General features: G+C 46.4%; 1 protein-coding gene across 1 annotated transcript in view; it reads right to left on the reverse strand.

Moving 5' to 3' along the window:
- The window catches only part of KATNIP (katanin interacting protein), a 198503-nt gene that overhangs the window by 30849 nt on the left and 143804 nt on the right, over positions 1-23850 (reverse strand). The window contains exon 15 of the mRNA XM_082670946.1: positions 10955-11822. Within this exon, the coding sequence (XP_082527072.1) occupies positions 10955-11822 (868 nt within the window). The remainder of the gene's footprint in view (positions 1-10954; positions 11823-23850) is intronic.

Genomic DNA, 23850 nt, shown 5'->3' on the forward strand with positions numbered 1-23850 from the left:
ACATTGAGAATAAAGAAAATCTAACTCCTCACCGTGCCTCTAGGGCCCTGAGTGTGGATCCCCAACTCCCGGCTGACTTCTCCAGCCTAGCCTCACACCCTTCTCTCCACGAGCATCCCACTCCAGCCATGCCAGCCTTTCATTCCATGGACACGAGTCTCTCCTTGCCTCAGAGTCGTTGCCCTTACTGCGCCCTCTGCCAGAACGCTCTTCTCCCAGAGCCCCATTTCGCTGGCTCTTCTTGACACCCTCCTTCTTGGAGAGGCCTTTTCTGCCCTGTTCCCTGCTGCATCCCAGGGCCTGGCACAGAACCTGGTGCCTGGAAGTGCTCAATAAACGTGTGCCAGTAAAGGGACGGGTGGTTGGCACCACCATCACGTACCCCCTGTGCTCAGGGCTGGACGCCGAGGGACTCCCCCTCCACCTGTCAGTTCTCCTGAACCTCCTGTCCTCTCCCCTCCTTCTCAGCTGTCATTAACAAGACCCCAGAAGTGCCTTCCATCCTTTCTTTCAGGCATGAGGCTTAACATCTGGCAGAAGGAACTTCCCATATCCATTGTCATGACCTCAGTTTACTGTGATTTGATTTCCACTGGCTGAAATGAATGGGCTGGGTTGGTCTGCAAGGGCAACGGAGGAGAAGGCACCAAACGTCACATGTCAGGGACTCAGCCTGCCTTTCTCTGCCGGGGTGTGCAAGAAAGGCAGGCCTTGGCTTTCATCCTGCATCTGCTTTCTGACCTATTCTCCCCGAGATGTACGTACGCCCTGGGTTTTAAAAGCAGAGAGGTATAGACTTTGCCTTGGACCTCTCAGATGAAACAGCAGGCTGGGGCCCACGTTTCCCTCTGTCACACATGACTCATTAGACTTTGGGACTTGGGCAACTGCTGGGATTGGTGCTTTGTCCCGTCTGTCAACATTCCTGCCAACAAATCTGAACTGATAACAGAAAGCTACTGCTTTAATCTGCAGTCCTCATGGTCTGGGAGGGACCAGTATGAGATGATGAGATTAAAGGTTCAAAACTACTCTTTGGTGGAGATTAATATGAACTGCAAAATTCTGAACTTCAGTTTATAAAAATCACTGGCACCACTGTAAGGTAACCATTAATTGCTATTAAAATGGGAAGTGAAAAAGCATGTAGTAAGATGCAACAGAACCACGTTTATTGGAGGTGAACAGCCCATTAGCCATAGCTGATTGGACTAGGAGTGGACACCTGACCCATGCCAGCCAATCAGCTTCTGCCCTGAGACTCTGGAATTGCATTCTGGAGCTAGAGCTGGGAAATTGTCACTTTTGGACTGCGAAGCCATTTCCTGTCATGTGCACAGAGGAGGGGTGAGGAAGAGTGGACCTGCAAAGAAGCAGAGGCAGGGCCCAGCAGCCCTGGAGAGTCAGGGAGAAGCTTCCTCGGTGCCTACTCGCTTTCTGCTTCCTCCTTCAAATCCCATGTATGCCTCCTGCCTTTGGGGGTCCAGGAGCTTCTCAAATAACACCCCATTTTACTGCTCAAACTGGGCCAATGAGATTTCATTCACCTGTAGCTAACTGACCCCTGATAAAGACACTTCCAAAATGCAGATGTCATTACAATGAGATAGTTTGTTTAACAAAAGGATTTACAGGCTCTCTATTACGGCGACAGCAAGATTCCAGTCCCAGGGAGGATCGTGGGCAGTCATTCATTCTACAAGCACTGTTGGAGGGCTTGGCCCCCACCTTTCCTGACGGGAATAGCTATGGGATTTGGCTCTATGTAATGGGTAATTTAAAATTTCTAAGCAACTTTCCTTTTTAGCACGACCAGCTTAACAAGCATGAAATCTCAGGGGCTCAGTTCTTAATGTGTGTTGAGCCGAGCAGTGAAATGCCTGGAAGGAAATTAAAGTGAGACAAAGTCTTCTGAACATGGACAAGTTAGAAAAATGCCCATCACCTCATAACTCCCAGAGGTTCTTTGGGTCTGTTTACCAGGAAGGTTTGGAATTGCCTAGCTCTTCTGCGGCAGGTGGCTGATGACAGCTGGGGAAACAGGGCACTGTAGGATAGTAGTTCGAAGCACGGATGCTGGAGCAGGACTGCCTGGGTTCAAATCCTGCTCTAACACTTATTGGCTGTGTGATACAAGGAAAGTTACTTAAACCTCACATTTTCTTTTCTTTTCTCTTTTTTAATCATATAACTTTCAGGTGTACAGCATTGTGGTTCAACATCTGTATACACTACAAAGTGATCACCACCATAAATCTAGCTCCCATCCATCACCATACAGTTGACCTCCTTCATCCATTTCACCCACACCCCAACTGCCTTCTCCTCTGGGAGCCACTAATCTGCTCTCCATATCTATAAATTTGTCTTTGTTTTATTTTGTTTGTTTTGTTTATTAGATTCCACATATTAGTGAAGTCATCGGTATTTGTCTTTCTCTGTCTGACTTATTTTACTTAGCATAATACCCTCAAGGTCCACGCATGTTGTTGCAAATGGCAGGATTTCATTCTTTTTTATGGCTGAGAAGTATTACATTGTACATACATTATTCCATGTACATATATACTATATATATATATGTATATACATATACCACATCTTCTTTATTCATTCATCAGTGGACACTTAGGTTTTTTCCATATCTTGTCTCTTGTAAATAATGCTGCAATGAACATGCGGTGCATATATCTTTTCAAATTAGTGTTTTCATGTTCTTCAGATAAATACCCATACTGTTTTCCATAGTGGCTGCACCAATTTACAATCTTGCCAACAGTGTACAAGAATTCCCTTTTCTCCACATCCTCTCCAACATTTATTATTTCTTGTCTTGTTGATAGTAGCCATTCTAACAGGTGTGATGGGACATTGCCTTGTGGTTTTGATTTGCATCCCCCTGATAATTAGTGATATAGAACATCTTTTCTTGTGCTTGTCAGCCATCTGTATGTCTTCTTTGGAAAAATGTCTATTCAGACCCTCTTCCCACTTTTAAATCTGTTTGTTTGTTTTTTGTTGTTGAGTTGTATGAGTTCTTTATATATTTTGGATATTAAGCCCTTAAAAGATATATGATTTGTGAATATCTTCTCCCATTCGGTAGGTTGCCTTTTCATTTTGAGGATGGTTTCCTTTACTGTACATAACCTTTTCTGTTTGATGTAGTCCCATTTATTTATTTATGCTTTTGTTTCTCTTGCTTTTGGAGTCAGATCCACAAAAACATTTCTAAGGCTGATGTCAATAAGGTTACTGCCTATGTTTTCTTCTAGGAATTTTATGGTTTCAGGTCTTATATTCAAGTCTTTAATCCATTTTGAGTTAATTTTTGTGTATGGTGTAAGATAGTGGTCTAGTTCCATCCTTTTGCATGTGGCTGTCCAGTTTTCCCAACACAATTTATTGAAGAGACTGTCCTTTCTCCATTCTATGTCTTTGCTCCTTTATCATTGATTAATAGTCTATATGTGCATGGGTTTATTTCTGGACTCTCAATTCTATTCCATTGATCTGTGTGTCTCTTTTTGTGCCAGTATCATACTGTTTTGATCACTATAGCTATGTAGTATAATTTAAAATCAGGGAGCATGATACCTCCAGCTTTGTTCTTCTTTCTCAAGATGCTGATGCTTTTGGCTATTTGGGATCTTTTGTGGCTCTATATACATTTTAGAATTATTTGTTCTAGTTCTGTGAAATACACCACTGGAATTTTGATAAGGATTGCATTATATCTACAGATTGCTTTAGTAGTATGGTATGGACATTTTAACAATATTAATTCTTCCAATCCATGAGCAAGGAATATCTTTCATTGTGTGTGTGTGTGTGTGTCTTCTTTAATTTCTTTCATCAGTGTCTTATAGCTTTCAGTGTACAAGTCTTTAACCTCCTTGATTAAATTTATTCCTAGGTATTGTTTTTTTTTGATGCAATTGTAAATGGGATTGTTTTCTTTACTTCTCTTTCTGACAGTTCATTATTAGTGTATAGAAATGCCACATATTTCTGTATATTGATTTTGTATCCTGCAGTTTTACTGAATTCATTTATTAGTTATAACAGTTTTTTGATGGAGTCTTTACGGTTTTCTATATATAGTATCATGTCATCTGCAAATAGTGAGTTTTATTTCTTCTGTTCTGATTTGGATGATTTTTATTTCTTTTTCTTGCCTAATTGCTGTGGCTAGGACTTCCAATGTTGAATAAAAGTGGTGAGAGTGTGCATCCTTGTCTTGCTCCTGATCTCTTAGAGGAAACACTTTCAGCTTTTCACCACTGAGTATGATGTTAGCTGTGAGTTTGTCACATATGGTCTTTATTATGTTGAGGTATGTTCCCTCTATACCAACGATGTTGAGAATTTTTATCATAAGTAAATGTCGAATTTTGTCAAAACCATTTTTTAAATCTATTGAGATAATCATATGATTTGTATTCTTCATTTTGTTGTATCATGTTGATTGATTTGTGGATATTGAACCATCTTTGCATCCCTGGAATAAATCCCAGTTATTCATGGTGTATGAGACTTTTAATGTATTGTTGGATTAGGTCTGCTCATATTTTGTTGAGAATTTCTGCATGTATGTTCATCAGTGATATTGGCCTGTGATTTCTTTTTTTTTTTTTTTGGTGATGTCCTTGTCCAGTTTTGGTATCAGGGTAATGCTGGCTTCATAAAATGTGTTTGGAAGGTTTCCCTCCTCTTCGGTTTTTTGGAAGCATTTGAAAAGACTAGGTATTAAATCTTCTTTGAGTGTTTTGTAGAATTCACCACTGAAGCCGTCTGGTCCTGGGCTTTTGTTTGTTGGAAGATTTTTGATTACTGTTTCAATCTCCTTACTAGTAATTGGTCTATTTAAATTTTCTATTTCTTCATGATTCAGTCTTAGAAGATTGTTTGTTTCTAGGAATTTATCCATTTCTTCTAGGTTTTCCAATTTACCGGCATATAATTGTTCATAGTAGTCTCTTACGATCCTTTGTATTTGTGTGGTATTAGTTGTAACTTCTCTTTTATTTCTGATTTTATTTATTTGAGCCCTCTCTCTTTTTCTCTTGGTTAGTCTAGCTAAAGGTTTGTCAACTACATTTATCTTTTCAAAGAATCAGCTCTTAGTTTCATTGATTTTTTTCTATTTTATTTTAGTCTCTACTTCATTTATTTCTGCTCTGATCTTTATTATTTCCTTCATCTACTGATTCTGGGCTTTATTTGTTCTTCTTTTTCTAGTTCCTTTAGGTGTTAAGTTAGATTGTTTATTGGGAATTTTTCTTATTTGTTGAGGTAGGTCTGTATTGCTATGAACTTCCCTCCCAGAACCACTTTTGCTGTATCCCACAGATTTTGGTATGTTGTATTTCTGTTTTCATTTGTCTCCAGGTACTTTTTGTTTCCCCTTGATTTCTTCAATGCCGCCCACCCTCCAGTTGTTTTGTAGTATGTTGTTTAATCTTCATGTTTTTGTGGTTTTCCCCATTTTTTTTCTTGTGATTGATTTCTAGTTTCATACCACTGTAGTTGGAGAAGATTCTTGATGTGATTTAAAACTTCTTGAATTTATTGAGACTTGTTTTGTGACTTAACATGTGATCTATCCTGGAGAATGTTCCATGTGCACTTGAGAAGAATGTATGTTCTGCTGCTTTTGGATGGAATATTTGGTATATATCTGTTAATCCAATCTGCTATAATGTGTTGCTTAAGTCTGATGTTTCCTTATCAATTTTCTGTCTGGATGATTTATCCATTGAGGTAAGCAGGGTGTTAAAGTCCCCTACTATTACTGTATTGCTTTCAATTTCTCTTAAGTCCATCAATATTTGCTTTATATATTTTGGTGCTCCTATGTTGGGTGCATATACATTTATAAATGTTATAACTTCTTGTTGCATCGACTCCTTTATCATTATGTAATGCCTTTCTTTGTCTTTTATTATAGTCTTGTTTTAAAGTCTATTTTGTCTGATATAAGAATAGCTACTCCAGCTTTCTTTTCATTTCACTTGCATGGAATATCTTTTTCTATCCCTTCACTTTCAGTCAGCGTGTGTCCTTACTTCTGAAATGAGCTTCTTGTAGGCAGATATAGATGAGTGTTTTTTTCTTTTAATCCATTAATCCACTCTCTGTCTTTTGATTGGTGAATTTAGCCCATTTAAAGTAATTATTGGTAAGTATGTAATTACTGCCATTTTGTGAATTGTTTTCTAGTTGTTTCTGTAGTTCTCCTCTGTTCCTTTCTTTTCTCATTTCCCTTATGTTTTGGTGGCTTTCTTTAGTGCTATATTTAGATTCCTTTCTCATTTTCTTTTGTGTATTTACCGTGAGTTTTTTCCTTGTGGTTACCATGAGGATCACATATGCCATCCTAGGTAAGCTGCAGTCTGCTTTAAGTTGGTAGCAACTTAAATTTGAACACAGTCCAAAGCTTTGTCTTTCTACTCCCCCTCCACACATTTTATACTTTGATGACAAGTACTATATCTTTTTATTTTATGCATCCCTTAACAAACTATTGTAATTTTAGTTAATTTTAACATTTTTGCCTTTTAACCTTCAAGCTTGCTTTATAATTGATTTTTTTAAATAAATAAATTTATTTATCTATCTATCTATCTATTTATTTTTGGCTGTGTTGGTTCTTTGTTGCTGCACGCAGGCTTTCTCTAGTTGTGGCGAGAGGGGGCTACTCTTTGTTGCGGTGCATGGGCTTCCCATTGTGGTGGTTTCTCTTTGTTGCAGAGCATGGGCCCTAGAGCATGCGGGCTTCAGTAGTTGTGGCACATGGGCTCAGCAGTTGTGGCTCACAGGCTCTAGAGCACAGGCTCAGTAGTTGTGGCATGCAGGCTCTAGCATGCAGGCTCATTAGTTGTGGGGCACAGACTTAGTTGCTCCACGGCATGTGGAATCTTCCCAGATCAGGGCTTGAACCCATGTCCCCTGCATTGGCAGGCAGATTCTTAACCACTGCACCACCAGGGAAGTTGTGCTTTATAACTAATTGATCCACTACTTTTATTATATATTTACCTTTGTCATTAAGATTTTTACATTTGTATGTTTTCATATTATTAATTAGTGTCATTTATTTTCAGTTTAAAAGAGTCACTTCTTTAACATTTCTTGTAGGGCCAGTTTAGTGGTGATAAATTCCTTCAGCTTTTGCTTACCTGGGAAACTCTTAATCTCTCCTTCAATTCTGAATGATAAACTCGCTGGGCAGAGAATTCTCACTGGAAGTTTTCTTCTTTCAGTATTTGGAATATGTCATGCCATTCCCTTCTGGCCTGTAAAGTTTATGCTGAAAAAAAATCTGCTGATGGCCTTAAAGGGATTTCCTTGTATGTCACAAGTTGCTTTTCTCTTGCTGCTTTTAGGATTCTCTTTTTATCCTTAACTTTTACCATTTTAATTATAGTGTGTCTTGGTGGGTGTCTCTTTGGGTTCATCTTATTCAGAACTCTCTGGGCTTCCTGGATGTCTATTTCCTTCCCCAGGGAAATTTTCAGCCACTATTCCTTCAAATAATTTTTCTTGCCCTTTCTCTCTTCTTCTGGGAGCCTATAATATGAATGTTATTCTGCTTGATATTCCAAAGATCCCTTAAAATATCTTTATTTTTCTAAAATTCCTTTTTCATTATGCTGCTCTGTCTGGGTGAGTTCCATTGCTTTGCCTTCCAGCTTGCTGATTTGTTTTTCTACCTCATCCAATCTGCTGCTGAACCCCTCTAGTGTATTTCTCAGTTCAGTTATAATTTGTGTGATACTTTCTTATATTTTCTATCTCTTTGTTGTTCTCGCCATGTTTGTCCATTCTTCTCCCAAGTTCTATGAGCAGCATTTGACCATTATTTTGAGCTTTTTATCAGGTAGATTGATTATCTCTGTTTTGTTTAGTTCTTTTACTGTGGTTCTGTCTTGTTCTTTTGGTAGGAATATATTCCTCTGTTTCCTCATTTTGCCTAATTTTCTGTGTTTGTTGCTATATATTAAGTAAAGCAGCTACCTCTCCTGGTCTTGAAGGAGTGGCCTTATGTAGGACATGTCCTGTGGGGCTCAGAAATGCAGTCGTGCCTGGCCACCAGAGCCGGGTCCTCAAGCAGTGTCCGCTTATGGGTTGCGCGCACCCTCTTGTTGTGGCAGGGTCGTGGATGCTGCTGCCATGCATTGGTGGGCAGGGCTGGCCCCTGGAAAGACTGCAATGCTGGCCACAATGGCTGATGGGTTCTAGTGGGCAGGGTTATCACATAGTCAGCTGTGAGGCCTGGCTGAGGTGCAGGGGTGGGTGGGGCTCTAAGTGGGGTGTGCCGACTGGTGCTAACAGACTAGAGGGAGAATTCCAAAATGGCACCCACCAGCACTGGAATCAGCAAGGTAGCCTGAGACTGGAAAAATGGCTCCCTTCAGTTTCTCAGTCCCCAGGGAGCATCCCAACTCGTTCCTGCCTCTCCAGCAGATGCTTCAAGATTAGTAGGTGGGTCCCATTCACCTATGGTCCATGCACTTTTCAGTCTGGTGTTTTTGTGCTGGTTTTCAGGTGGAGTGAGTGTGAGTGTGCCCTTTAAAAGCTAGCTTTCCATTCTCTGCAGTTCTATAGTCTTGAGTGTATTCCCCATTGGTTTTCAAAACGAGATGTTTTGGGGCCTCATCTCTCTTGTGCAGGATCTAAGGACTGGGGTGCCTGACGTGAAGCTCAAATCCCTCAATTCCCAGGGAAAGTAACTGTACCTGTGTAATCCCTCCCATCTGTGGACTGTCACACCTGGGGTGTGGTTTTTTCCTTGATGAGGTCATCTCTCTGCCTCTCTTACCTGCCTTGATGCTGCCCTTTTACCCTTTCTTGTGGAGACTCTGTTCATCCAGTTTTCAGGTCCTTTTCAGAGGGAATTAGTCTACATGTAGCTGTAGTTTTGTTGTGTCCATGCGAGGAGCTGAGTTCAGGATCTTCCTATGCCACCATCTCGAACCTCCCATCTCACCCTGCTTTCTTACCTCACATTTTCTTTATCTGTAAAATGGGGCTGGTATGAGGATTCAGTGAACCCGTTGGAGTAACGTGCCCAAATGACAGCCTGGCTTACAGCAAACATGCCATGCATCTAGCCATTGCAGTTCCTTCTTTCCATCATTTCTCCCACACTGCAGAAGACCCACCATGAGTCAGGCACCTGGGTCCTGGGGACCCCAACACAAATAAGACGCGGTCCCTGCCCCCAGAGAGCTTCTCGGTTCTGTTCTCCCACTCTGCTCTCCTCCCTGATAGACAGTCTCAGGGTTAAGTCTTGGTGGGGGTGGGCAGCAGAATCTGTAAGGCTGGGCAGCCAGAAGGGGAAGCCCTGCCTGGGAGAAGGGAGCCAGCCACTCACCATGGAAAGGCACTCAAAGAGTCTGAGGGGCTTGCTCTGCCCTAAGTAACGTCAAGGGTCTGAAAGAGGCCACAAACGCTTCTCATTTCTATGTGTAAACTCTGGCTAAATGCAGGCCTTTGGGGTCTGTCCAGTAGACAGTCATAGTGCAGATGCTAATGTAATTCACTGAAAATATATACAGTGGCTTCACATACAGATACACCAAGAGGCAGAGTCACAGAATGGGGATGACGGTGATGATGGTGGTAACAGCAACAATAATAATAATAAAGAGCAGTAGCTAACATCTGTTGGGTGCGCTTATGTCCCAGGCACAGTGCCAACGCTGCACACGTAGGATCTCATTTGATCCTCCCGGCCCCTCGTGAGTTGGATATTACTGGTGTCCTTATAAACGAGGAAACTGAGGCTCAGGGGGATTTCAGAACTTGCCCACAGTGGGGGTTGGCAGTGGGGAACAAGGATACATGCCCAGTCAGTTTGACTCTAGGGCTTCTGCTCCTGTGTGGTAGGGGGTGGGGATAAACTCAGAGGATCTAGAGGTGAGCCTTGCCTTGGTAGGTCCAGGAGCTCTGTGGACAATAAAGGATGTAGATGCTAGTGTTGAAATCGAGGCCACCACTTCTGGAGCACTTTCCACATGCCAGGCTCTGGTCAATATTTTGAAGCTATCAACTCATTCATTTTTCACAACACTGTGGGGAGTGGGGGTTCATTCCCATTTCACAGATGAAGATGCTGAGGCTCAGAAAGTGGAAATGCCCAGCTCTATAGGACCCAGTCTAGAGGTCCCAGACCTGTAAGTAGCAGAGCTTGAATTCAAATGGTTTGCCTCCTTGTTGCTATGCTACACTCCATCCCGTAGCCAAATCTGAGGGCAAATATTCAGAAACCCAGCCGTTGGCACCTCCTTTCAGATCTCTTAGAGATAATCTACTGCAAAGTTCACAGAGCAGGTGAATCCTGCTAGCAGATGTATATATATATTTTTTGACCCACACAGTGGTTTAAAAATAATCTCCATCAGTTGCCAATGTTGAAAAACAAGAATATTCTACAATTTTGATTTCTCTTGATAAAAGGAAAAGGGAGATCTGGCATATACTGGTCTTGTATTCCTGAATACCATAGTCCCCACCATTCCCTATAGTCCTTCCAACCCCCAGGCAAGAATTGATTGCTATTTTTCATCACACTTATTTTGTATTATTTTTCTAATGGTACGGTTACAAAGAAGTGAAGTTCTTAGAGACCAACGTCTCTATCAGAGGTAGGATAGCAGTCTAGATTGGAAAAGCCATGTTTTGCAAGAAAAATGGACAAAGGAACGTATCTTGGAGGTAATGACAAATATATCTATGAGTTTAACATGCAAAGTGTGCCTTGCCCATATCACTCACTGCTGCCACCCCTGTGGCCCCTGAGACAGGGAATTTGTGACCCTTAGTTGAGAAGAACCCACTTGCTTTGCAGATGAGGAAACTGAGGTCCAGGGAGCAAAATGGCTTCATGCCAATCAGTGGCCCTGGCTCAGGTGGGATGGCCCCGAGTCAGACTGCTTCCCCAGCTTACCTCTGCTGTCTGGCTGGCCATCACTGTGACTGTTGCTGAGGGCGTCCTTCCTCAGGCCCCTCCTCCCACTAGCAGGGTGCTCCCTGTGGGAGGGTTGGTCAAAGGTGTCGAAGTCATCACCGCAGACTCTGGGGGTCGCTCTCTGAGCTCTCTCGCTGGCGATGACATTCCAGCTGCTTGTCCGCCCTTGCTCACGCCTGGGGCCTTTATCTCCAGCCTCGGTCTCTCCAGGCCCCTCACGGATGATATCCTCTGACGGAAGCCTGCCTCTCCAGTCCAGCGGCTTCTCCGGACTCAGCCAGAGGGGTTTTGACTTCAGGCCTCCCTGCTTCCTGCCTTTCCCTGCGGGAGAAGATTGTAACCAGGATGGGGTTTTCCCTGGAGGCTCAGAGACTTTTCTGCCCATAAGGTTTTCCAGCTGTTGGATCAGCGAGAGCTCCTGGTCAAGAGGAGGAGGGCATTCCGCGGGGGAGGAGTGGGGAGGGACACTGGGCATGCCACCCGGCGAGGATGGTGCGGCTAAAAAGCTGCACTCTTCCTCTAACTTGGACAAATTGTCTTTCATGCAGTCAGGAGAATTCGTCCTTCCACCAAATAAATGTCCTTGTGAAGAAGCCTTCACATCCTCTGCTGCTCCAGCTGGCTGCGAGTAACTGGCACCGAGCTGCTTGTCCCCGTCGGTGCTGTTCCTCTTGCGGGCACCTTTGCTTTCTTCTGAGTGGGCAGCAACGCTATTTTCCATTCTCTCATTTTGCAGGCCCACCAGGATGCTCTGTGGGGCCTCGTCACCTCCTTTGTCTAAGTTGCCATCAAAGATGAGTTTTTTGTTGACATACAGCTTCACGTTTTTGGCCCCAATGTCAAGATCCTGAAAACACAAAATTTCACAAAATGAAGATGCGTGGCATCGGACTGATGTATCAGATTTTGAAAGGAGCACGTGAAAAAGACAAATGTGGGACGCTGGAAACGTGAGCTTTCTGAGACTACAGCACTGGGGCTGTTAAATCAGACTCCTTTTCATTTCGGTGCAAAGGGTTACATATGTTATAAATCAAAGGACTTTCACAAAGAGGCGGCCTCCATCACCATCTTCATCATCATTACCTCCTGCTGGGACACATGTAATAGCCTGCTAATTGGTCTCCCTGCTTCCTGTCTCTTGCTCCTGCGACCTCAGCTTCACATCGCCACCCGCCTTAGTTTTCTACAAGAGCAGATCTGGCCCAGTCACATCCCTTTGTGAAATTCTTCATGTTTTTTTTCACTGCCTATAGCAGGGTTCTTTAAAGTATGGTTCCTGGGCCTCCTGCATCAGAAAAGCTTGACAGGCATATAAAATGCAGATGCCCTAGGTTCCATATTTTGGGGGCCCTGAGGGCAGAGCCTGAGACAAGGATTTGAGTGCAGGTAGCTTATCAGCAGGTGCTCCTAAGAGGGAGAGTCAGGTAGGGCAGGTGAAAACCCAAAAAGGTTTTGGGGCTGGTCACTGCTGTGGGGAACTGGGGCTCCATCCAGCTGGGACACTGTGAGGGACCGGCAGAACGCATCTCAGAAGTGTCCCTCCAAAGGCGGGAGGCTGGGTGTTTATCCACTGACTCCCTTCCCTGCTGCTGATGGCTGCCCCTGGGGAAACTGACTCCCCGCCATGACCACAGGCTAGGCCCTCTAGAAGCTTCGGCAAAAGGACCCAAGCAGAAAGGCTCAGAGCCTGGAAGCGCTGGAAGTGGTGCCCAGTCAGCACGCCCGGGACTGTCCCAACGCAGCTGTGGCCACAAGTGGAGGGGAGCCCAGAGGATGCGGTGTGGGCGCTGCACTTGTGTGAACCCGTGAGATGAATTCCGAACCCCTCAGCATGACATACAGTAACCTTCACAAAAGGGTCCCTGCTAGCCTTCTGTCTCCTCCTCTCCCAGCACATGTGTCCCGTATGAGGCAGGTGTTCAACGCTTCTTGGGTCATACTTAAAATTAAGGGGCTTCCCTGGTGGCGCAGTGGTTAAGAATCTGCCTGCCAATGCAGGGGACACGGGTTCGAGCCCTGGTCCGGGAAGATCCCACATGCCGCGGAGCAACTAAGCCCGTGTACCACAACTACTGAGCCCGCATGCCACAACTACTGAAGCCTGTGCGCCTAGAGCCTATGCTCCGTAACAAGAGAAGCCACTGCAATGAGAAGCCCTCGCACCACAATGAAGAGTAGCCTCCGCTTGCTGCAACTAGAGAAAGCCCGCGCACAGCAAAGAAGACCCAATGCAGCCAAAAAAAAAAAAAAAAAAAGGGAAAAAAAGAAAAGAAAAAAACAGCAAATAACACCTCCTCCTGCTACTGCCTTATTTGGCCATACCTCTTTACACAAAAACAGTTTTTTGTTTTTTTTTTTTGCAGTACGCGGGCCTCTCACTGTTGTGGCCTCTCCCGTTGCGGAGCACAGGCTCCGCATGCGCAGGCTCAGCGGCCATGGCTCACGGGCCCAGCCGCTCCGCGGCACGTGGGATCTTCCCGGACCGGGGCACGAACCTGTGTCCCCTGCATCGGCAGGCGGACTCCCAACCACTGCGCCACCAGGGAAGCCCACAAAAACATTTTTAATAAACAGCTTTCTCGAGGAATATAATACATACCTCATACAGTAAACTGTACATGTTTAAAGCATACAACTTAATGGATAAAGAAGATGTGGTATATATATATATATATATATATATATATATACACACATACACACACACACAATGGATATTACTCAGCCATAAAAAAAACATGAAATAATGCCATTTGCAGCAACATGGACGGACCCAGAGATGATCATACTAAGTCAAGTAAGACAGAGAAAGACAAATATCATGTGATATTGCTTATATGTGGAATCTAAAAAAAAGATGCAGGGCTTCCCTGGTGGCGCAGTGGTTGAGAGTCCGCCTGCCGATGCAGGGGACACGGGTTCGTGCCCCGGTCTGGGAAGATCCCACATGCCGCGGAGCGGTTGGGCCTGTGAGCCATGGCCACTAAGCCAGTGCGTGCAGAGCCTGTGCTCCACGACGGGAGAGGCCACAAGAGTGAGAAGCCCGCGTACCGCAAAAAAAAAAAAAAAAAAAAAAAAAGATACAAATGAACTTATTTACAAAACAGAAATAGACCCACATTCATAGAAAATAAATTTATGGTTACCAAAGGGGAAAGGGAGGGATAAATTAGGAGTTTGGGATTAGCAGATACACACTCCTAAGTATAAAATAGATAACCAACAAGGATGTACTTATAGCACAGGGAACTATATTCAATATTTTGTGATAACCTCCAAGTGAAAAGAATCTGCAAAGGATATACATATATATATATATATATATATATATACACACACACACACACATATATATATATAACTATATATAACTGAATCACTGTGCTATACACCTGAAACTAACACAACATTGTAAATCAACTATACTTCAATAAAAAAAAATAAAGCACACTACCTGATAAGTTTTAACACATATCCACCCATGATCAAGGTAATGAACACACCCATCACCCACAAGGGTTCCTCGTACTCCTATGTAATCCCTGCCACCCTATCTTCTTCCCCCACCCCGAGCCAACCACCCATCAGCCTTCTGTCACTATAGATTACTCTGCCTTTTCTAGAATTTTTCTATAAAAGGCATCACACACTATGAACTCTTTGGGGCCTGGCTTCTTTCACTCAGCATAATAACTCTGAGATTCATCCATGTTGTGTCAATGAGTAGTTTTATTCCTTCTTATTGCTGGCGTGCCCCACAATGTTTGTCCACCTTTACAGCAAACTCTAAGAGTCACAGTCACAGCTGCACCTCCTGCCCGCTGGCCTCTGCCTCCTCCTCTACACGAACCCACCCTGCCAAGGGTGCCAGCAACTGGGTCACAGAACTTCCCTGTTGCCTGGACGATTCTGATCTATTCCTGTTGCCCTGGTCTATCACTCATAGAGCCTTCTTTTCACTCTCAGGGGTGCCCTGGTTTGGACAATCAGCTTTAGGGTCCAGCAGGGGATCAGACCCACCGGGAAGTTCTCCTTTTTCAGGTAGGCTGTCCTCCTGCCCCCACTCTCACCGCAGCCCAGGCTCCCCGCTGTTGCTCCTCTTCAACTGGGCCTCGACCGGTTGCGCTGGTCCCCGGCCTCCCGATTTTCCTGCACCCTCTCACTAGGGGGTCCCACTCAGGCCCAGGGCCCTAACTATCGTTCTCTCATTGGTGATTCCTATTTAATTTAATTTTATTATTGAAGTATAGGTGATTTACTATGTTGTTTCAGTTTCAGATGTACAGCAAAGTGATTCCGTTTTATATGTGTGTGTATATATATATTCTTTTCCATATTCTTTTCCATTATGTTTTTTTTAAAAATAAATTTTATTTATTTATTTATACTTTTGGCTGCATTGGGTCTTTGTTGCTGTGCGTGGGCTTTCCCTAGCTGTGGCGAGCGGGGGTTACTCTTCGTTGCGGTGTGCGGGCCTCTCATTGCGGTGGCTTCTCTTTGTTGCGGAGCACGGGCTCTAGGTGCGCGGGCTTCAGTAGTTGTGGCATGTGGGTTGAGTAGTTGTGGCTCACAGTCTCTAGAGCGCAGGCTCAGCAGTTGTGGCTCACGGGCTTAGCTGCTCCATGGCATGTGGGATCTTCCCGGACTAGGGATCGAACCCGTGTCCCCTGCATTGGCAGGCGGATTCTTAACCACTGCGTCACCAGGGAAGTCCCTTCCATTATGTTTTACTGCAAGATACTGAATATAGTTCTTTGTGCTATATAGTAGGTCTTTGTTGTTTATCTATTTTATATATAGTAGTTTGTATCTGCTAATTCCCAACTCCTAATTTATCCTTCCCCACCCCCTTTCCCCTTTGGTAACCATAAGTTCGTTTTCTATGTCTGTGAGTCTGTTTCTATTTTGTGAATAAGTTCATTTGTATCATTTTTTAGATTCCACATATAAGTGATATTTGTCTTTCTCTGTCTGATTTACTTCACTTAGAATGATAATCTCTAGGTCCATCCATGTTGCTGCAAATGGAATTATTTTTGTCCTTTTTTATGGCTGAGTAGTATTCCACTGTGTATATATACCACATCTTCTTTATCCATTCGTTTGTCAGTAGACATTTAGGTTGCTTCCATGTCTTGGCTATTGTGAATAATGCCAATTAACACTGGATTCCTGACTATTTTAATCTCCAATCCTGACCTCTCCATCCAGCCCACAGTGACCATGTGACCTCTCTTCTTGGATATCTAACAGGCGTCTCAACCTTAACAGGCCCCAAACAGAATGATCAATCCACTCTTCCCAAACCTTGTCATCTTTCATCTCAAAAGTGGTTCCGCCGTTCAACCAGCTGCCCCAAACCTGGGAGTCCTTGAGTCTTCTTGCTGTCTCACTCACACATCCAATCCATCAGAGGCCCTGTGGCTCTACCTCCAAAACCCCTCCGGAATCTGACCTCTTCTCCCTGAATGGTGGCCGCCTCCTAGCCCGGGTCCCAGTCATCTCTCCTGGAGACAACAACCGTATCCTCCTAAGTGCTCTCTGTGTATCCACTCTGCACCGTCACCCACCCACCCCCACCCCACTCCGGCACACACACTTCATTTCCAGCAGCCAGTCTTTCTTAAAAAACACCTTAAATCAGGGAATTCCCTGGCGGTCCAGTGGTTAGGACTCTGTACTTCCACAGCAGGGGGCCCGGGTTCAATCCCTGCTCAGGGAACTGGGATCCCACAAGCCGCACGGCGCTGCCGGAAAAAAACACACCAAACCAAAACAACTTAAATCAGATCACGGCAGGCCCCTGCTTAAAACCACCCAATGGGGCTTCCCACTGGTGGCGCAGTGGTTGAGAGTCCGCCTGCCAATGCAGGGGACACGGGTTCGATCCCTAGTCCGGGAAGATCCCACGTGCCGCGGAGCAGTTGGGCCCGTGAGCCATGGCCGCTGGGCCTGCACATCGGAGTCTGTGCTCCACAATGGGAGAGGCCACAACAGTGAGGGGCCCGCGTACCACACAAAAAAAACAAAAACAAAAAACAAACACCCAATGATTTCCTACTACGCGGAGAATAAATTCCAGCTCCCTTCAGCGGTCAGTGTGGCCTGCGTGATCTGGTCCTGTGACGACCTCTCTCTCCCCTCCCCTTCTGCTTCCAACACACCGCTCTGCTTGCTGCTCTGTGATCCCAGGGAGCTCCTGCCCACCTTGGGACCTGGGCACCTGCCTGGAAACCTGCAAGGCTGGCCCCTTCTTGTCTTCAGAGAGATGTGGCTGCTCTCCCTAGAGCAGCCCCCGCCCATCCAGTCACCTCTCTAGCCCATGGCCCTGTTTTCTTTCCTCCTGGTCTCTGAAATGGTCTTGTTCATCAGCTTTCTAACTTATTTATTGTCTCCCCCACTCAGAGTTAAGCTCCAAGACAGCAGAGAGGCTACTAATCTCGTCCAAGGGCCCAGCAAGGGCCTGGCACACAGCTGCTGCTCAGTAATCCCTTCGGAATTATAAGTGAATAAACACAGGTATTTTTCTCCCCGGGAACACTGCTCTCTAACAATCATCAGAGAAGAAACCTGATCAGAAAAATGGTAGCCTGTTGGTTTCAACCCCAGACCGTTTTCCATCTTGCTTTGGCTTCCGATCTGCTCTTGGGATACAAGATCTGAGATCCCGGAGGTGTCCATCTATACTTATTTCCCCCTGCCTTAGCCCTCCTGAAATCCAGGCAACGCAGCTCCAACTAACTTCCTAGTTCACTAAGTTATCGCTACGAGGGTTTCCGTAGCAATTTAGGATGAGAAACGTCAAGCCCGTGTTACACCACAGGAACCCAGCTTCAAACGTCCAATTGCAGGATGGCAGGCTACTATTTGCTGCCTGTCAGAAAAGTCGGTTCTCAAAGCCCTCTTTTACATGTTTATACGGATGTGTTCTCTGTTTAGCGGAGGCGCAGCGCAAGTGTGTGCTGTGAATTAATCAGGAAATAGCTATTGGAGAAGGACAGCCTGGGCAGCTTTCAATGACTAGTCCCGCAAAATTACCGCCGTGGAAACATCTGGTGAGACAGACACGCTCTCACTGAAAGAGGCGGTGGGGTGGGGAGGAGACATTTCAGTCCGCACAGTCGTCACATGGGCATCCTGGCTTCCGTAAGGAGATGCCTGGTTTCCACAATGGGCTCCTTGACCATCCGCGAATGGCCTAGAGCCCCGTCTGACCTCAGCTCTCTCCAAGAAGCCTGGCTGAGTGGGGACAGAGAGAGGGGAGCAGGCTGGGGCAGGGGTGTGACCTCTCATGCCCCTAGCATCAGGCAGGTAGGAGAGAGAAGAGGGTTAGGGTGGAAACCGCAGGGAGTGGCGGGGGGTGTGGGGAGCTGAGAGGTTCATGCCCCCTACCCGATGGTGTTTAAACCTGCCAACTTTCCAACACCCTGCAGACCAAACAAGCCGTATCTGTGGGTGGATTTGGTCCAGGCATCACCAGGATGGGATCCCCGGTGGGGAATGGTAGGGAGTCACTTCTCTGGGGATTCCATGTGTTAAAAAAAAAAAAAGGCTGCATGCATTGGCCCATGCTGTCTTTGGAACAACTCTCCAAGGTCTTGGGCATTAGGGCCCATCTGACAGATGAAGAAACTGAGCTTCAGCCTTCTCTGAGGTCACACAGCTGGGGCACAGGGAGCCACTCTGGCTGGCACCCTGAGGTCCTACTGCCACCTCCCTTTGGGTCAAGCCAGGCCTGGAGAGGGCCTCCGTCTTGGCTGTGCTAGCCTGGCCACCCGCTCTGGGTGGAACTCTGAGTCCCCACTTCTATTTCTTAATTAGTCCCCATGGACCAACTATCTCGTACTCCCATCCTAGCTCTCTCCTCACTCCCTAGAGGCAGTCACTGTGGGCACTGGTGGGGAGCATGTGTACGTATGCTTGTGTCCTTCCAGACTTTTCCTATGTATTTACATACATATCGATGCAACGGCCATCACACCTCAAGAGTGTGGCCCAGAGCTATGTGAGACACACGTCTGCTCCGTGGAGAAGACGGGGTCGAGGTTTTGCAGGTCTGTACTACTTGGCATCCCTCTGTAAAGCTCTGCATGAGGGGTGCCTTTGGGAATAGATCCAAGGGAAAATCCTTTCACTCCTAAACAACCAGCCTGCTCCCTCCTTTCCAACAAGAGGGCTCTAGTCCTGGCTGTTTCCTCCTTTGCCTCAGCTTCCAAGAAATCGAGGTGAAACTCCATGCTGCTGCTGACCTTACCGTGTGTGTGTGTGTGTGTGTGTGTGTGTGTGTGTGTGTGTGTGTGTCACAAGCCGGGCTTGTGACTGGACCCTTGCGCCTACTACCTCGTGGCCCCATGTGCTCACCTGTCTTCAGCCGGGGAACAGGCCTATTCCCATCTATCCTGAGGCCTAGCTCTGGGAACCAAACCTGCTCTTTCCACCTGAACTTGAGTGCTTTATTGAGAGGAGATCTCAATGGCCTTTCATATGTCCTTTGGGAGGAAGAGCAATGAAAACCTTCTTTGTGATGAAGCTACTTGAAGAAGATGGTGGGGACATGTGACATTTAACAAGCTACATTTAACCTATTACATGCCAGGCTGGGGGCCGACGACTCTGACCTCCTGGCGTCACAGACTCAGAGGACAAAGGACGGGGATGGGACCTGACAGACAGGGTCACTAACTGGAGGACCTACAGCTGAATCTGGGCTGGTTTGGCCCATAGAGCAGTTAAAAATTTCAGAACCAGCTGATAATATCTAAAAACTGAGAGCTTTCACACAACAATGTGCATTTTTGGCCTCTCTTGAAGATTTAGGCCATCTGGCAGGGCGGGGCCAGGGCAGAGTGATGGCTGCTCTAGGCAGGGCCCGGCTTGCCAGTGACCACAGTTACTCTCTATTGAAAGGCGGAACCAGGTGGTGGGCACCAGATTGCCTGGTAGTCATGTGACTACCAGCAAGTTCTTCTGCTTTTCTGGGCCTCAGCTTCCCCATCTGTAGGATGGAGCTGATCACCACAGTACCAGTCTCACAGGACTGTTGTACGGAATAAACGAGCTCATACGTGTAAAGTGCTTTGAATGCTGACTGGCACATAACACACACTCAGGAGACGCAAGCCGCCATCATTATCGTGTGCCCAATCTACCGCCTGGACGGAAGTAGCTGCTGAGGCTGGCTGCTCAGGGCTAGCGTGGCTGGAGACTCCCTGCTCCCCTAAGTCCTGGTGCAGCAGTTCCCTGTTCCTGGCAGAGGCTGGCAGCAGGCACAGGAGAACCCCATCCACTCCAGAGTGGAGCCTAGCATTACTCCTGCTGACTTAGGTCAAGATTCCCCTCAAGTTGGGATTGACATATACACCTGACTCTATATAAAACAGATAACCAGCAAGGCCCTTCTGTACAGCACAGGGAACTCTACTCAGTATTTCGTAATAACCTATAAGGGAAAAGAATCTGAAAAGGAATATATATATATGTGTATATATGTATACACATAACATATATATGCATACATATGTATAACTGAATCACTGTGCTGTACACCAGAAACTAACGCGATATTGTAAATCGACTATATTTCAATAAAAAATAAATTAAAAAAAAAAAAAGCTTCCCCTCGATCTGAGCTCAGGCCCCAGCAGGCAATTCTCACAATTTTATTCATAGCACATGGGGGCCTTTCAGGATCCTGGCCTGTGTGAGACACAAAAGATGAGAGCAAGTCTCCTCTCCTTAAGGAGTTCACAAAAGTATGAATAATTAGGTGTCACAGACTCAGATGCTTGCAGCACCACAGACGTGAGCGGCACAGGGACGCTGGTGAGCTGGGGAATGCACACCTGCAAGTCCAGAGGCCGCAGGGATCACTGGGCTCCAGCCGGTGGATGCCACAGAGGGAATATAGCCAGCTCATCAAAAGCCAACTTTCCAATGTTGTCAAATGTTTCACAAGCGGTGCAACATCGTGAGTGCCAAACGGAATACGCCTGCAGGATAGAGTTGGCCGGGGGCACCCGTTTGGGACACCAAAGGCTCAGGAAACTGAGGGATACCCTAGGGAAGTACATGACTTGGTGCCCGGAGGGGTGGCTGAGACCACCAGAAGGGGCCTGGGGCAGGCTAAGGGTGTACAGGAGGCTGGTGGGTGAAGCAGAACCTTGATGTTTCCAAAGGCAGGGTTTGTAATGAGACCGACTAGGTATTCCAGGTGCTGGGAAGGGCAGGAGCAAAGGCACAGAAGAGAGGAGTTTCCTAGGGACCAGAGGGAATGAAAGTTGCATAAGGATGGAAGAGCCAGAGAGCCAGTTTTGGGGTCTGAAAATGGAGAAGGTCACCAGTGCACATGCACGCAGGGCCCGGGCCAGCATGGCAAATGGGAGAGGTGGTGTGGTGTCAGGACAACTGTGCCACTGTGTCGGGGACACAAGTAGGAGTGGTGGGGACTGCGGCGCTGTGACTCAGCTCCGCCAAAGCTTCCAGGAGTGGATGTGACCTCATGTCGCCAGATCGTCTAGTTTCTCAATAAAAGTCAAAAATCCCTATTTTGCACGGAATCCCTTCCAATTTTTAAATGTTGGCAATTAATTAAAGAACTTTGAAAACACGCTGTGAGCCAGCTGCAATCTGTGAGCTGCCTTTGGTCAGTCGGGGCTTAGCCTCTTCCCAGGATGCCCCGGCAGCACGAGCTAGCCGGGGACTGTGGCCTCTCCCCTGAGGCATTCTGCAGTGGCGAGGCCCTCGGCTCATCTCCCGCCACTGTCCCAGCCCCACTGAACTATGGTTTGCCGTTATCCCCCTGGGCCCTCCTGCCTGGGTGAGAGCTCGCAGGGGCAGACAGCGTGTCTGATTCCCGGCCCCAGCAAAATGCCTGAGTGTGGGGCGATCGATAACGGCTCTGTTGATGAGATGCAGGGACTGAGCAGATGAGTGAGCGGAGCGGGGAGGCGGCGGGGGCAGTGGGCAGCAGGGGAAGGGGGAGCTGGACTTGGAAGGAGGCAGGTTTGGGCAGTGGAAACGGTAGGACTTAGGGATGACTGGCAGTGAGGGGCAAAGGGGGGAGCGGAGGATTCAAAGGTGGGAGTCGGGCGCTGCTGCAGACAGTAAGAGGAAGCGGAGCCGGAACTGGGGCCGAGGGGCCTGGGGGTGGGGATACCAAGTTGGGGTGTCGGTGCAAGGCCGGGCGGAAATGCCAAAGAAAAGTATCTCATGGCTAGGAGCGAAGCTTGGTTCAGAAATTAAGCCTTGGGGAGGGTTTAGTGAATAAATTCAACAGCATGTGACTTCTGCATTCTTAGAGGAAAAGAAAAAGGACCTAGCTTGGGTATCGTTTTCTACTTTCCCTGGTGATGTTCCCTTCTTTTGGAGACAGCACCTCAATTTTCCATTGGGAATCCACCCTTCCCTCGACCTGACTTCAATGTGGATAATGTGGGCCTCACCCCAGGTTGCAGCCCAGGCCTGGCCAGTGGGGCCTCAGTCTGGGACTTTCTTGAGGAGAGTCTCTCTGCAGAGTGCTGAAATCAAGAGCGATGTCATCAGGGACCACCACTTGGAACCTGAGGATGACGCCAACACAGAGGAAAGCAGAGATATGTGATGGAGGGAGGCAGCTTCCTGAAGGCATCATGTGAACTCCTGGATCCTGCCATGCCTGAAGCCAGCAAACTCATACTCTCCTGTAACACGGGCCAAAGAACGCTTTTTTGTCCTTAGCTGGATTTAATTGGGTTTTCTTGTCCTTTGTTACCAAGAGAATCCTGGCTGATACACTAGCGCTGGGACTGAGAAATTTAATCAACTGATTCAGCTACTAAATCAGTCCTGGCCAAGGCAGGCAGGAGATGGGGAGCCGTACCCCCTAGGGGGTCTGGAATTTATCTTGCTGTCCTAGGCTGGCCCCTGCATGTGGGTGAGCAGTTCTCCCTACTTAGACACCTGTCTGGTCCCAGATGCAGCCTGTCCCCTGGTCTGTACAGAACAGGATATGGGCCTCAGCTTCTACCCTGGTTCTGCATCTGTGTTCTCATCCCTTGGTGGGAGTACAGTATGGATCTGAATTCCAACCTTCTGGCTGGAGCCTGAATACCTCGTTGGGCCCCCTCTCTCAAGGCAGAATTCTCTGCTCACCTCTCCTTCCCCTGCTGGCTGGGGGTCTGCTTCAAACCTGAGTCTCCTGGGACTCTCAAGATGACCACACCTGTATCTTCCCGAGTGTGGACTCTGCATATAGATTTCAGATCCTGCAGCCCACCTACAAGAGAACACCCTCTGGTGACAGGCAATGGCCTAGACCAAGCCTGAGGTCAACACCTAAGGAAGGCTCTTGGGCGCCTGGGTTAGTGCCTTTCCCACCAGCTGCCCTGTTAAGATGCCATCATGATCTCCAGGCCCAAGGGTGCACAGACCCCACCCTACGGCAGAGCCATCGGGCTACACTGACTCAGCTGCCCAAATGAAGGTCACATCTTTGACTTCAAAGCCATTGCCATGTTTGGCCTCAGTTTGTATCAACTATTAAAAAAAATAATTTTGGGACAATCAAGGATATTTGAATATGGACTGGGTATTACAGCATAATAATTAATTATTGTCAGGTATGATAGTGGCATTGGGATTATATAAAAACAAACTCCTTATCTGTTAGAGATGCATACAAAAAATTTATGAGTGAAATGTTATGATAGCTACAATTTATTTTTAAATGTTAGGGGAAGAGATGGAACAAAAATGGCAGAATGTAGATAATTAATGAAGCTGGTGACAGGTACATAGGTCGTTATTGAACTAATCTCTTCACTTGCATTCATTTGAAAGTCCACCCCCGCCCGCCACCCTGCCTAAAAAAGAGGCCTTTCTGAAAATACAGATAC

The sequence above is a fragment of the Grampus griseus genome (genome assembly GCF_964374135.1).
Source record: "Grampus griseus genome assembly, chromosome: 14".
NCBI classification, from domain to species: domain Eukaryota; kingdom Metazoa; phylum Chordata; class Mammalia; order Artiodactyla; family Delphinidae; genus Grampus; species Grampus griseus.